This window comes from Thunnus thynnus, chromosome 3 (genome assembly GCF_963924715.1).
Source record: "Thunnus thynnus chromosome 3, fThuThy2.1, whole genome shotgun sequence".
Lineage (NCBI taxonomy): Eukaryota > Metazoa > Chordata > Actinopteri > Scombriformes > Scombridae > Thunnus > Thunnus thynnus.
Genome location: NC_089519.1, coordinates 34,508,196 through 34,522,088, shown reverse-complemented (window position 1 = coordinate 34,522,088; position 13,893 = coordinate 34,508,196). Strand labels below are relative to the sequence as shown.

The 13,893-nt window shown below is 37.8% G+C and overlaps 1 protein-coding gene and 1 long non-coding RNA gene across 2 annotated transcripts; both read left to right on the top strand.

Moving 5' to 3' along the window:
* Positions 1-1,499: 1,499 nt before the first annotated feature.
* LOC137180492 (B-cell receptor CD22-like) lies at positions 1,500-3,981 on the top strand. Its single transcript, XM_067585882.1, has 3 exons — positions 1,500-1,784; positions 2,595-2,861; positions 3,704-3,981. Exons 1-3 carry the CDS (start codon positions 1,613-1,615, stop codon positions 3,979-3,981), a joined length of 717 nt encoding a protein of 238 aa, XP_067441983.1. The 5' UTR covers positions 1,500-1,612.
* Positions 3,982-7,179: 3,198 nt separating this feature from the next.
* LOC137180605 (uncharacterized) lies at positions 7,180-8,081 on the top strand. The gene is made up of 2 exons (XR_010928021.1): positions 7,180-7,323; positions 7,478-8,081. It is a non-coding gene; the product is annotated as an uncharacterized lncRNA (long non-coding RNA).
* The last annotated feature ends 5,812 nt before the right edge of the window (positions 8,082-13,893 follow it).

Here is a 13,893-nt window from a genome sequence, read left to right as displayed (position 1 = left end):
CAACACTATAATAATATTATATTAAGATGTTCAGCTGTGTCTGCATCATGGGTGGTGGGGGTGGGGGTGTCTAGCTAATAAGGTTTGTCCACCCTCCCTCCATGGATTGTAAGAATAATATATTTTTATACATGCATATGCATATATACATAGTTCTATGATGGTACAGCAATGCACTGAGAATTTCATCTCATCATGATGTTTTAATTCTGTTTGGTAATTTCTGCACTCTGTACTGTAGAGCTGGACAACTGTTTTAGCTGTTACAGTTATAACAGTTGTCCCTTCCTGTTAAAACTTATTGTCACTTATTTTATTTTAGCTGCTTTCAAAAGTTTCCATCACGTCATGTTCTGCATTTCTCTGTGGTTTTCACACTTAACTCAGCAGCAACTTGACCAAAGAACTAACAGAGAGGAAACTAAGCAAGACAAGCACAGACTCTCTAATGAATAATTTTCTTCTTCTTATCCTGTTCAGTAAAACTGCATTAATGTTCACAGGTTCAATACATTCTTGTTCCTTCACGTCACCTTCAGACTGTACGATGTTCTGTCTCAGTGCACAGAGAGATTAACTGTAAACAGCATCTAAAACTGTTTCTTTGTACTGTAAATTCAAATAAACAGTTTGTCTTTAGACTTTTATATTCCTGTGTTCACCCAGGTTTCATTCAGAAATAAAAGTCAAAGTAAAGAATATTTTTATAAAGAAAATCAACATAAGGGAAAATAATGTGAATGGTGAATATAAGATGTATGAGAGACACATTTCAGGTGTTCAGCTTTAGCTTTTTTAAAACTACAACAAACGAGCAAAACAACAGTAAAAACTTGCAGAATGAATGGACTAAAGCTGAAACACTCAGCAGTAACAAATGATAAAATATGATAAACAACTGATAAAATACTGTATTCCAGTTCAGTTCTAGTTAGATTGATGCACGATGAGGAGCTTTGAATGACGATGACTGCAGATAAAATCATATTGATGTCATGATCCACTTTGTCTTATTCACTGATTCTTAACTTGTTATGAATGTGATTGTGGTTTCTGATGTGCTCTGTGTTACAGTGGTACAGGGTCAGAATGACTGGAGAGTGACTTACACTTCTACTCAGATCTGTGCCTTAAAAGGATCAACAGTGGACATAAACTGCAACTACAGATACCCATCCAGAGTAAATGATCATGATACTGAAGTTGAGAGAACATTCTGGTTCACTAAATTGAGTAATAATGAACCTGTGGATCTGAGAACAGACTCAGAGTATTCAGGTCGTGTTCAGTATAACTGTGATAAGAACGACTGCACTCTGAGAATAACAGACCTGAGAGAGAGCGACTCAGCTGAGTACCAGTTCAGATTCATAACAAATCAACCAGGAGGGAGATTTACTGGTTCACCTGGAGTCACTTTGACTGTCACAGGTAACATTTTCATTGGAAGACTTAATGTAACTTCAAATGGTTAATATCTTGGAAATAGTACTGTGAATGTTTGTGTGTGTCTGAACATAAATTACATTTCTGTTCTTTCTTCACATATACAGATCATACAGATCTCCAGGTGCAGGTGAAGAGAACAACATACGATCCTTCCTGGGCAGAGATGAAGTGTCTCAGCAGTTGTCGTCTACCTGATCGTTCTTCCTACATCTGGTACAAGAATGGACAAGTAATTAGGAGTCAAACATCTTCTTCTTATTCAGTCTACTTAAATCGTGCAGACAGCTTTTCCTGTGCTGTTAAAGGACATGAGGATTTCCCCTCTCTTCCAGTTTGTGAGTTTTCTTCACAGTCTTCCACTAACATAACAGCATCTTGTGGAGTCTTTTATCTAAAGTTCTGTACAATGACTTCATGTATTTCGAATATGAGCGACCCCACTGCCTCGCTTGTTATTGGCACCATGTTTTTCTCATTGAGCTCTACAGGACCTCTACTGCTGTCAGTATCCCAACAACAATACAACCTGCTCTGTGTTACTGCAGAGAAAGATGTAGTTTTAACACTTTAATTAAAAAAAATTTAAAAAAATGTATCCTGCTTATTAGACAAAATCTCTTGTACTAAGAGTTTGACAACTAGATTTATTGTGTCTTCAGTTTCTCTCATTTTTCTTTTGTTTAATAGCAACAGTCCACTTAAACACACCAATGTTTCAGACTCTGGCTTACAGTTTGTGTTAACCAGGTGTATTGTATCAATAATTATATTGACCCAGCTCTGTCCATCAATAGTCAATCAGAGCCATCACTCCAGTCTTCACAATACATTTCACACATGTTTATGTGTTGTAATTTCCCTCTGTTTTCCCTTAAAATATAAACATCTTACAATAGATGAGGATTACTGCTCTCCATCTCTCCTTCAGTGTGTGTTTACTGTGTCACTTACTAAGTGTAAAACTTATATACAAGGTAACAGGACGTCATGTAGTTTGTAATACAAGCTGGTGATGGAGGAAATCAAGTTCCACAACCAACGTTGTGTTTGATGAAGGAACTATTAACCATTTAAACATGTTCCACTGTGAAAACTCGACCTCATCTCAGAGTGAAATGTTAAACATGTTCATGTTTCTCTTACAGATGCACCGAAGGTTCCCTCTGTGTCTCTGAGTCCCTCTGGTGAAATCAAGGAGGGCAGTTCAGTGACTCTGACTTGTAGCAGTGATGCTAACCCAGCAGCTAAATACGCCTGGTACAAGAGAACATATCAACATTATGAGTTTATCTCTGAAGGCCGACAGCTTGTCTTCAGCTCCATCCAGTCCTCTGACTCTGGATATTATTACTGTACAGCTGAGAACACACTGAGGAAAACAACATCTGAATCCATCTTTATAGACGTGACATGTGAGTAAAACACAGTCTATGTTAAAAAGTATCATATAAGTGATGATAACTTTTTTCAGGCTTTATTAACCAGTGAAATGTTTTGCTGATCAGGCTCTCTTAGCTCTGCCTGCTTCACATTTACAGTCTGCTGCTTTAGTTCACTGAGCAGCTCAGTAGATGATGAAGAGGCTGTTTCAGTCACTGTTGGCACAAAGATTTACTCTGCTGTTCATGACATTCAAACCATCAGACGTCCAGCCAGTAAACCACCTCTAAAGGTTCACATGCTGCTACATACATGAATATAAACTATTACTCATTTCAATTCATTAAATGTATTTATACTGTAAACGGCATTAATTGGTATTTATTTTTCAAAAAATCTGCATCACTATCTAACATTAGCAGTTCAAGCCATATGTTCCTTCTCCTTCAGTGTGAGTTTATATGTTTATATGTATCATTATTATTTATATTTTTTTTTATTATTTATATTTTATTTCCTGTTATACATCTTTGATACCATACTTTTCTTGCTCAATTTAGCAGAGCAATTTAGCTCTCATTTTACTGTAATTGCAAACACTTCATGAATCTACTAGGTAACTTATTCACATATGTTGTTTTTTTTCAATCTGACCACATTCTTTCCATAAACACAAACATCAGATGTTTGACAACAGCTAAAGAGTGATAACTGGTCAGATATTTGCCATGTTTGAAAGCCAAATATTAGATTCATACATTTTGTTGTCAGTTATTCAATATTTCAACTGAATATTTAAAGAAACACTTGTAATGTGAAAAATTATCCTCATCTGGGGATGAAATGTTAAATGTGTTGATGTTTTCTCCTCCAGATGCTCCAAAGCTTCCCTCTGTGTCAGTGAGTCCCTCTGGTGAAATCATTGAGGGCAGTTCAGTGACTCTGACCTGTAGCAGTGATGCTAACCCACCAGCTAAATACACCTGGTACAAGAAGAATGTAAATCCAGACCTTCAACCTCTCAGTAAAGAACCACAGCTTGTCTTCAGCTCCATCCAGTCCTCTGACTCTGGAGAGTATTACTGTACAGCTGAGAACCAGCTGGGGAAGAGGACATCTGAATACATCTTTATTGATGTGAAATGTGAGTGAAACAGCTTATTTAAAAAGAAACATACAGCTGATGGACTTGTCAACCTTGTTAAGTAGAGATTTGTCTGATCATGTCTGCTTTCTTCAGCTCTGCCTGCTTCACATTCAGTCTGCTGCTGTAGTTCACTGAGCAGCTCCAATACAACATGTTGTACTAATGCAACCCTTCCTCATTATATACTTCATTCATTTTGATACATCTCCTCCAGATGCTCCAAAGCTTCCCTCTGTGTCAGTGAGTCCCTCTGGTGAGATAGTTGAGGGCAGTTCAGTGAATCTGACCTGTAGCAGTGATGCTAACCCAGCAGCTAATTATACCTGGTACAAGGAGAATGAAGACTCAGCAAAAGCATCAGGACAGATCTTCACCATCACTGATGTCAGACCTGAACACAGTGGGAATTATTACTGTGAAGCCCAGAACAGAAGAGGACGTCATAACTCCACCTTATATCTGACTGTTGTGGCAGGTAAATTTTTCCATTCAGCTACACACACACTGCACTTGGACTCATTACACACCATCTGATGTGATACGGGGGGGAGGGGGGGTTTCATTAACTCCCATCTGTACAAAACCCTTGTTAGGTCAGCTGTGGCCCAGGAGGTAGAGCAGGTCATCCACTAATTGGAAGATCGGCGGTTTGATTCCCGGCTCCTTCAGTCTGTATTTTGAAGTGTCCTTGGGCAAGATAATGAACCCCCGTTAGTTCCCCCTGATGGACAGGTTGGGACCTTGCACTGTAGCCCCTGTACCCATTCAGCGTGTGAATGGGTGAATGTGACACATAGTGTAAAAGCGCTTTGAGTGGTCGGAAGACTACAAAGGCACTATACAAGTACAGTCCATTTACCAGTTGTTGTAAAACTCCAAAATGTCCAGTGGGAAGAATGAATGTGGGAAAGCTGATGTCAAGACCCAGAAACAAACCTGCTGCTGCAGTATGGATTGCAGTCATCAGTGTTTAAGAGCTATTTGTTCCCTCTTGAGTTCTGTCTGTATTGTTGGGATCAGGTTCAGCAAATCCAATGTGGTCAAAGGCTTCTGTCCTGTTAATTATACTGGAGAACAGAATATCAAAGTGGAGCCCATGCAGGTCTGGAAAGTATCTGTTTCTTGTGACGTTGTGACCTCCCGTGTGACTCTTGTTCACCTGAGAGTGACACAGTCCGGATGATGATTAGCAGTTCCAAGTCTGAAATAAATGTTTTCTCCTGGAAGAAGGTGGATTGTTCAGTCTAGATGGGCAGACAGCTGCCCCAGGTGGATTACTTCAGACATAAGAGTCGTATTCATAAGAGACTGTAAAACAGGTTTGTGTGATTCACTGCTGACTGGAGGAATCAGCTCAATTCAAATCATGGTGAAGAGACATCTGAGCAAGAGAAAACTCTGAATTTTCTTGTCAACATGTTTCTTATTCACAAGTTATATTTCAAAGGATTATGTGACCTCTGATTAGGCTGAAGTGATGCAGGCTTTTTATATTTAACTAGTGGAGAGAGAGCTGTGCTCATGAATACAAGCAGACAAGGTGAGATTTCTTCACACTGCGCTGCCTCACTCTATGAGACCAAGAGTCTAAATATTGAGCTGTTGCATTGTTTCATTTAGAGGAGGAAGTTGAGATGTGACCAAGAGTATTCAGACACAACAGACCAAGAGAAGGTCTCGGGACAAACCGTGGACACACTGGAGGAGTTAAATCTCCAGCTGGTCTGGGAGAAGTTGGAGATTCCACTGAAAGACTGTTTTTACATTTTATTTGTCTCTTTTTAGAGAGTTATAATTCTACTCTCACAAGAAACACATTAACTTGTCAGAATGATGTGATTAACTATATCTTTTACAACAGCACCCTCTACTGGGCCAGTTGCCATTTGTCGCTCAGTCAGCAAAGCATCACACACCAGCAGCTGTGCTGAGGAAGCTGCAGGAAGAGAGGAGAGTTTGCTCACTGCAGCTGCTTCCACTGTCACCACTGTTTTTATCTTAAATGACTCTGGACAAGAATTTATTTTACACTGATTTGATTTAAACATGTTTTTGCACATTTGTTACAGATGGAAGTAAAGTCTGTAAAGCACAGTACTGGAGCACCAAGACATTTAGTTAAGCTCTATAGGAGTGTGACCTCCATCGTCAGTACAGTTAGTTACAGTTTAAGTGACTCAGAAACAGTGTCCACTTACAATCCAGCTGTTACAATCCAGATGTTTACACTCATCTGATACACTCATTATAGTTGTTAGCGTGCGCTCACAGCAATGAACAGCAGAGCTTTGAGGACACTTCATGCCGTCAGTTTCTCCTCTCAGACTCCATAGTAGAGCTAGACGGATAAATCTGCAAGTCTGAGGTTTTGGTTGATGTTAGTTTAAATGTCAGTATATGACTAACGATCAATACATCATAACCATGTCTGTGTCAGCCTATAAAAACAGTTTCAGTTGAGCTATACTACATACAGCAGGCCTACAGGCTGCCAGATAGTCCAGCTGTATCAAGCTGGAAACAAACCAAAACCATAATACTGTATGTACACCTTATTATTATGATTATTATTATTATTATTATCATTGCAAAGTAGGTTTGCACATACAAGGAATTTGTCTTGGTGTTGTGGTGCGTAACAATCAAACTATACAAGTTAAGAGAGAATACAAGCACCACAGAGTTTAAAATGAAGAGAATTGAATATACATATATTGACTGAAACATTGGAGCCAAACATGCTGTAATACCCTGATTAACTGTCAGTGTTTTCTTTTGATCGCTGTTCTCCAGGAGCAGGAAAATCAATAGCTGCTGGAGTAACAACTGCTGTTCTTCTGTCTATCATCATCCTCTCTGTCTTCCTGTGGATGAGGTAAGCACTTCTGTTTCATTATATCGTTGATCAAAATTCAGTCATTTGTGTTTTTAATGAATTCTTCTAACCAGGAAAAAGAGAGCCTCCAATCAATGGTCTGAGGCTGAGGAGAGACCAGACAACAGAGAGAGGGTGAGGAGGGAGAGTTATACTATTCTATCCTGGTTCCACACTTCCACAGTTACTATCTTAAAGTGCAACTAGAAAACTCATCTGACTGTCAAGCACTTCATGTTGTTTCTTAACAATCCTTCTTCACACAAACCCACACTTTCCTCATTTCTATCACCCTCCAGACACAGCCGGAGGAGCAAGATAACCTTCTGTACAACAGCGTGTACTTCTCCAACAACCATGCAGATCCTCTCTACGCCAACATCAGATCAACTCAGCCCCACAGACACATGGAGGAACAAGAGGTTGTCCAGTATGCTGCTGTCACATTTAACAGAGCCGGTACTGCCCCGAGGTGAGCAGCTCTTCACACAGGAACATAGTAGCAACACTTTTATTTCAGTTTTTCATTTCTTACATTTGCCTGTTACATCTTTATTATGACTGTTTGAATAATTTAATACCACATCTTCAGAATCACCTGATTCATTTTTTTATTTTCCTCTCAGAACCAGAGGTCAGGAAACTGAGGAAGATCCAGCTGCACTATACAGCACAGTCAACAAAAGCAGGTCACCACTGAATTTTAAAATATAGATCTCAGGGCTGACTTCTCCAAGAATGCATCATAGACGACTATTGAGAGCATTTAGAGCATGCTCTCTTTTCCAAGGCCGCCCTGAATACAGAACACACAGAAAAATAAAAACAAAGTTTACTGTGCACAAATTCACAGTAACAAACAAGATTTACAGCGAACAAACAGAGACAATATTCAAAGACATTCAATCAGAGACATCAACATCATTCATAAAAAACACACACATTCACACTGTACTAAATCTTCCAACAGATGTTTGAAATGAGTTTAAGGAATCAGCTCTTCCATTTTAACACGTTTTGTCAGTTCTTCCTCTTGTGTGGAGCAAAATATTTAAAAGCCAGTTTTTCAATTTCAGTATTAACATGATGTTCTTCAAGAATCAAATAGTCATGGGATCTAGTTTAGTGAGAAAGTGATCTGTAATTGAGATAACAAGAGATGTATGTTTGGCCAGTAGTGCTTTGTAAATAAATAGAATACAGTGTTGTTCCTTTCTCACAGCCAATGATTGCCACCCAACGTTCTGATATAATATACAATGATGTGTTCTAAAGCTATCTCCAGTTATGAATCTAAGAGCTGAATGATATACTGAATCAAGAGATTTAAGAGTAGCAGCAGAAGTGTGTGTATAAATTGTATCTTCATAGTCCATAACAGATAAAAATGATGACTGAACAACTTGTAGGTAAAACAAGTCTTATTTCTGTAAAAGAATGCTAGTTTTGCTTTTAGTGATTTTTTAGTTCATTAATGTGCTTTTTGAAGCAGTTTATCATCAATCCAGAACCCAAGATATTTGTAAGAGGAAACTCTTAATTTAATTATGAATCCTTCTCAACAGTAGTAAACTGTTGGGATGTATCATCAGTGCTAGACAGCCTCACCATATTTATTGTGTCTTTACTCTCACATGTATGCTAACCTTACAGACTCTATAAAGATGGAAGTAGTGAAGGTGATCCTGGTGACTTCTACAAAACTTTAACTGTAAAACCTGCTAACTTCAGCTTGCAGTAGCTACTTGTGTGAGTGGTGTGGTACCACCTCACCGGAGCCATTTTGTGAAGGGTTAGAGAAAATATACTAAAGATTATTATAACTTGCAGCTTTGGACAAATCTCAGGAGTAGTGTATCAATTAACTAACAAGTGGTGAGCTTGTAATGAGTAAGACATTTAAAATAAAACACACTGGAGAGAAAGAGAGAGAACATGCTTTCACTAATCTACTTGTAATTTCAAACTGCTGCCACTAGATGTGAGTAAAGAGTTATATTTTATTGATAACAGATCATTTCCACTGTCCTTTCTGTATTTACAGTATATCTTCCAGTTTCATTATAACAACCTGATTAATTGTCAGTATTCTAACATTCATCTTGTGAATTATTTCTCCTGCCTTACTGTAACATTACAATTGTCTATGTTGCTGCTTTCTTTATACATATTATTATAGCCAGTTTTTGTTCTATATCATAATCTCAATACCATGTAATCACATTTGTCCTTGTTCTTTGATGTTTTGTCTTAAATAAAAAAGTTGTAATTGGAAAGATGAGTCACTTATTGTGACAGTGGTTGCAGTAAATCAGTTGCAGTTTGTCCTTAATACTGTTCCACAAAAATATGTTGGTACTGTGATCCTTTTTCTCTTAACTTGATGGGAGAGTCTATGTCAGGGTGTCTAACCTTCTTGCCATAGAGAGCCAACAGTCTGCAGGTTTACTTTCCACCCAGTCAGTCTCACTGAGTTCCTCCCCTCTACTTGAAGGAGTGCTCATCAATATGTGGAGTCTTTAGTTGGAATAAAAACCTCCAGACTTTGGTTCTCCATGGCAAATGGTCTGACAGTCTTAAAAGTAGTTCAGGAAATGTAGTTAGGTTTCCTTTTCATTTTAGCATCAGATAAACTTTTACATATGTTTTTGATCTGGACCTGGTCTAATGTGGTCTGGATGGGTAAAAAGTGGTGATATCGCCCTTTTTTCACAAATCTGAAAGTGGGTTTAAACAGCATTAAGCTTTTTACTACAATGTCTAAGATTCTTTCTCAAGTGTAAATTGTGCAAAAATGGAGAATAAGACACTAAGAGAAAGAAAACAGGCTGACATCAGATTCATAGTTACAGTTATGAGAAATAACTCAGCTAAATGTCATGTGATTTTGTTGTGATGCAGTTGAACCAGAGGCTGGACTCTGGCAGAAAGTAGTACAACAGTGAAATATGACAGTGGAGAGAGGCTGTAGAGGATGATGTGGACGTTTTCATGTTCAGTTTTCAGTAGCAGCTGGTATGTGTGACTCCTGGCTCACAAAGCTCATTAAGTCTGTTTAGAACAGACACATCAAACTGGAAGTATCACATTCACACCATGTGCAGTAAACTGTATATTTTCACACATCAAATTCAAACATAATCTCGGTTCTATCACACTTCGCAGAATGTCACATTATCCAGGTATCACTATTGCTGAATAAACAGCCAGTTTCCACAAAAACTGTAATTAGAAACTTAATTTCAGTTCCCTTTCACTGCTGCAGAGGGCGACAGTGCGCAGAAAGTTTCAGCTTTAAAGGGCGGGTTCACATTTTATCAAGTCTTAAAACAACAGTCAGATGCCCATATGAACATTGAAACAGGTGTTGCTTACTGTCATCATTCCTCCTGTTCATACTGACCATTAGAAGATCTCGTCCTAATGCTCTTACAGTGTAAGTGATGGAGGACAAAATCTACAGTCCTCATTTTGACCAAAAATATATTCAAAAGTTTATATGAAGATAATATGAGGCTTCAGACATCTGAGTTAGTCCAAAAAAGTGTATATTTTCTACAGTTACAATGTTTTTAGTGAGAAATGTCGTCTTTGTGTCACGATGGACAGTGTTTTCCTGTTCAGCTGCAGTGGAGGGATCTTAACAAAAAGAGGGAATTTGACACTAAAAACACAATAACAAAAGATATTGACTCAATATGAGTAATTTTGAGGGCTGAAGCTTCATAATGGCTTCAAATAAACTTTTAAATACATTTTTGCACAGAAGGAGGACTGCGGATTGTACTATAATGTTTAATGAGTTTAATGTCAAGAGTAAAAAGATTCAACTCAATCATAAAAAGTTAAAAGTACTAAAAGTACATTTAAATGTGTGTAAACAATCAGTGATTGATGGTAAAATGTTGTTTCAGGGTTGTGATTCAGTATCTCTGATGTTTCACTGTCCTCTAGTGGTGAAGCTTCAGTGTTGCACATTCAGGCTTCATCACTGATGATGTGCTCTGTGTTACAGTCAGAATGATGGTGAATGAGTGAGTTTCCAACTGCAGATGTAAAACATTTTGTCATCTGATTTACACATAGATTTCTGTATCATGTTTTGATGTACTTTGCTTTTTACTTGTTTCTTAATAGTTACAATAAATATTGTGCTCAACATGTGACTTCTTACATCCCATACTGATGCAGTACATCTCTTTGAACTCATGGTGGTGTATTCAGTGTCTTAACATCTGTGACACACATCTGTCACATGTCATGTTTTTTCTTTACACACTGAACTGTGCCCACACTTAATAAGAGTAAGATAATAAAAAATGTCTCATTATTTCTCTTCTCTCTTTATTTAAGAAGTCAAAACACTGGTCTGTTATTCTCTCTAACATAGATTATATTAAGTCTTTTGAAAACAGTAAAACTTGATGTGAACTTATGCGTTTACTGTCATTTGGCTCCTCATGAATATTCATAATAATGTGAAAGAGGAAGGAAGTCAAGTCATTTACCGTTCTGATATCTGACTTCTGCTCACAGATCACAGAGGACGAGCATCTTAACAGACAACGTCCTTCTCTGTTGTAAGTAGAATAGTTTACTGATATGATTATTACATGTTGTTTACATTATTTGATGTATTTTATTGTCTCTGAAGCCTCACAGAGAGATGAGAGGAGCAGCTATGAGTTTAACAGCAGCAGCAAGTGGGTTTGTTGTCTTCCTTCTCTCTGTGTCAGGTACTGTATATCTACATTTACATTGTAGGACATTTAGCTCACTTATTCAGAGCAGCATGAAGTCATTTTAAGAAAGTAAATCAGTACGCTTTTCTAGGTTTGATGTATTTGTGATGCAGTATGATGAATAACTTTTAAACACCAAACATTCACTTCTGTTTATTTCTGTGTAAACTATAGCTGTTGAATGAAGGCAAAAACACTTTAATAATATGATATTAAGATGTTCAGCTGTGTCTGTGTCATGGGTGGTGGGGGTGGGGGTGTCTAGCTAATAAGGTTTGTCCACCCTCCCTCCATGGATTGTAAGAATCATATATTTTTATACATGCATATGCATATATACATAGTTCTATGATGGTACAGCAATGCACTGAGAATTTCATCTCGTCATGATGTTTTAAATTTGTTTGGTAATTTCTGCACTCTGTACTGTAGTTGAGCTGGACAACTGTTTTAGCTCTTACAGTTATAACAGTTGCCCCTCCCTGTGAAAACTTATTGTCACCTATTTTATTTTAGCCGCTTTCAAAAGTTTCCCACACTTCATGTTCTGCATTTCTCTGTGGTTTTCACACTTAACTCAACAGGAACTTGACCAAAGAACTAACAGAGAGGAAACTAATCAAGACAAGCACAGACTCTCTAATGATTCATTTTCTTCTTCTTATCCTGTTCAGTAAAACTGCATTAATGTTCACAGGTTCAATACATTCTTGTTCCTTCACTGCACCTTCAGACTGTACGATGTTCTGTCTCAGTGCACAGAGAGATTAACTGTAAACAGCATCTAAAACTGTTTCTTTGTGCTGTAAATTCAAAGAAAACAGTTTGTCTTTGGACTTTTATTTTCCTGTGTTCACCCAGGCTTCATTCAGAAATAAAAGTCAAAGTAAAAAAATACTAATAGTGTAATTTTGCCACTGTCAATGTTTAAGTGTATGCCATTGAAGACCTTAACAAGAACAGTCTCTGCTGTGGTGTGGTCGAAATCCTGACTGGGAGACATCAAAACAGTTGTTTAGTGCCACAAAGTTGTTCAGCTGTTGAAAAACAGGTTTTTCAATGATTTTACTTAATATCAACCTGTAGGGAGCTTTACCGGTTCATCTGGAGTTGCTTTGCCTGTCAAAGGTAACATTTTCATTGGAAGACTTAATGTAAGTTCAAATGGTTAATGTCTTGGAAATAGTACTGTGAATGTTTGTGTGTGTCTGAACATAGATGATATTTCTGTTCTATCTTCACATATACAGGTCTCCAGGTGCAGGTGATCAGATCAAAACTCAGTCCTTCCAAGGCAGAGCTGAAGTGTCACAGCAGTGTTCATCTACCTGATCGTTCTTCCTACATCTGGTACAGGAATGGACAGAAAATTAAGAGTCAAACATCTTCTTCTTATTCAGTCTACTTAAATCGTGCAGACAGCTTTTCCTGTGCTGTTAAAGGACATGAGGATTCCCCCTCTCTTCCAGTTTGTGAGTTTTCTTCAGTCTTTCACTAACATAACAGCATCTTGTGGAGTCTTTTATCTAAAGTTCTGTACAATGACTTCATGTATTTCGAATAGGAGCGACCCCACTGCCTCGCTTGTTATTGGCACCATGTTTTTCTCATTGAGCTCTACATGACCTCTACTGCTGTCAGTATCCCAACAACAATACAACCTGTTCTGTGTTACTGTAGAGTAGTTTTAACAGTTTAATAATATTTTATTCTGCCTATTAGACAAAACTCTTTTACCAAGAGTTTGACAACTAGATTTATCATGTCTTTACTCTCTGTGAAAATTAAAATATTTCCTCTCTCATTTTCTTTTGTTTAATAGCAACAGTCAACTTAAAAACAGACTCTGGCTTACAGTTTGTGTTAAAAAAAATATCAAATAGTCAATCAGAGCCATCACTCCAGTCTTTAAAATACATTTCACAAATATTTATGTTTAATTTCCCTCTTTTTTCCCTTAAAACATACATAACAGTAGATGAGGATTACTGCTCTCCCTCTCTCCTTCAGTGTGTGTTTACTGTGTCACTTACTAAGTGTAAAACTTATATACAAGGTAACAGGACATAATGTAGTTTGTAATACAAGCTGGCAAAGGAGGAAATCAAGTTCCACAACCAACGTTGTGTTTGATGAAGGAACTATTAACCATTTAAATATGTTCCACTGTGAAAACTCGACCTCATCTCAGAGTGAAATGTTAAACATGTTCATGTTTTCTCTTACAGATGCTCCGAAGGTTCCCTCTGTGTCTCTGAGTCCCTCTGGTGAAATCAAGGAGGGCAGTTCAGTGACTCTGA

What these genes read in the sequence shown, in the direction of transcription:
- LOC137180492 (XM_067585882.1), top strand. Translation starts at nt 1,613, where the DNA reads ATGAAGTGTCTCAGCAGTTGTCGTCTACCTGATCGTTCTTCCTACATC. An exon ending in TTTCCCCTCTCTTCCAGTTT is followed by an intron (nt 1,785 to 2,594) that starts GTGAGTTTTCTT and finishes TTTCTCTTACAG; the next exon opens with ATGCACCGAAGGTTCCCTCT. An exon ending in CATCTTTATAGACGTGACAT is followed by an intron (nt 2,862 to 3,703) that starts GTGAGTAAAACA and finishes TTTCTCCTCCAG; the next exon opens with ATGCTCCAAAGCTTCCCTCT.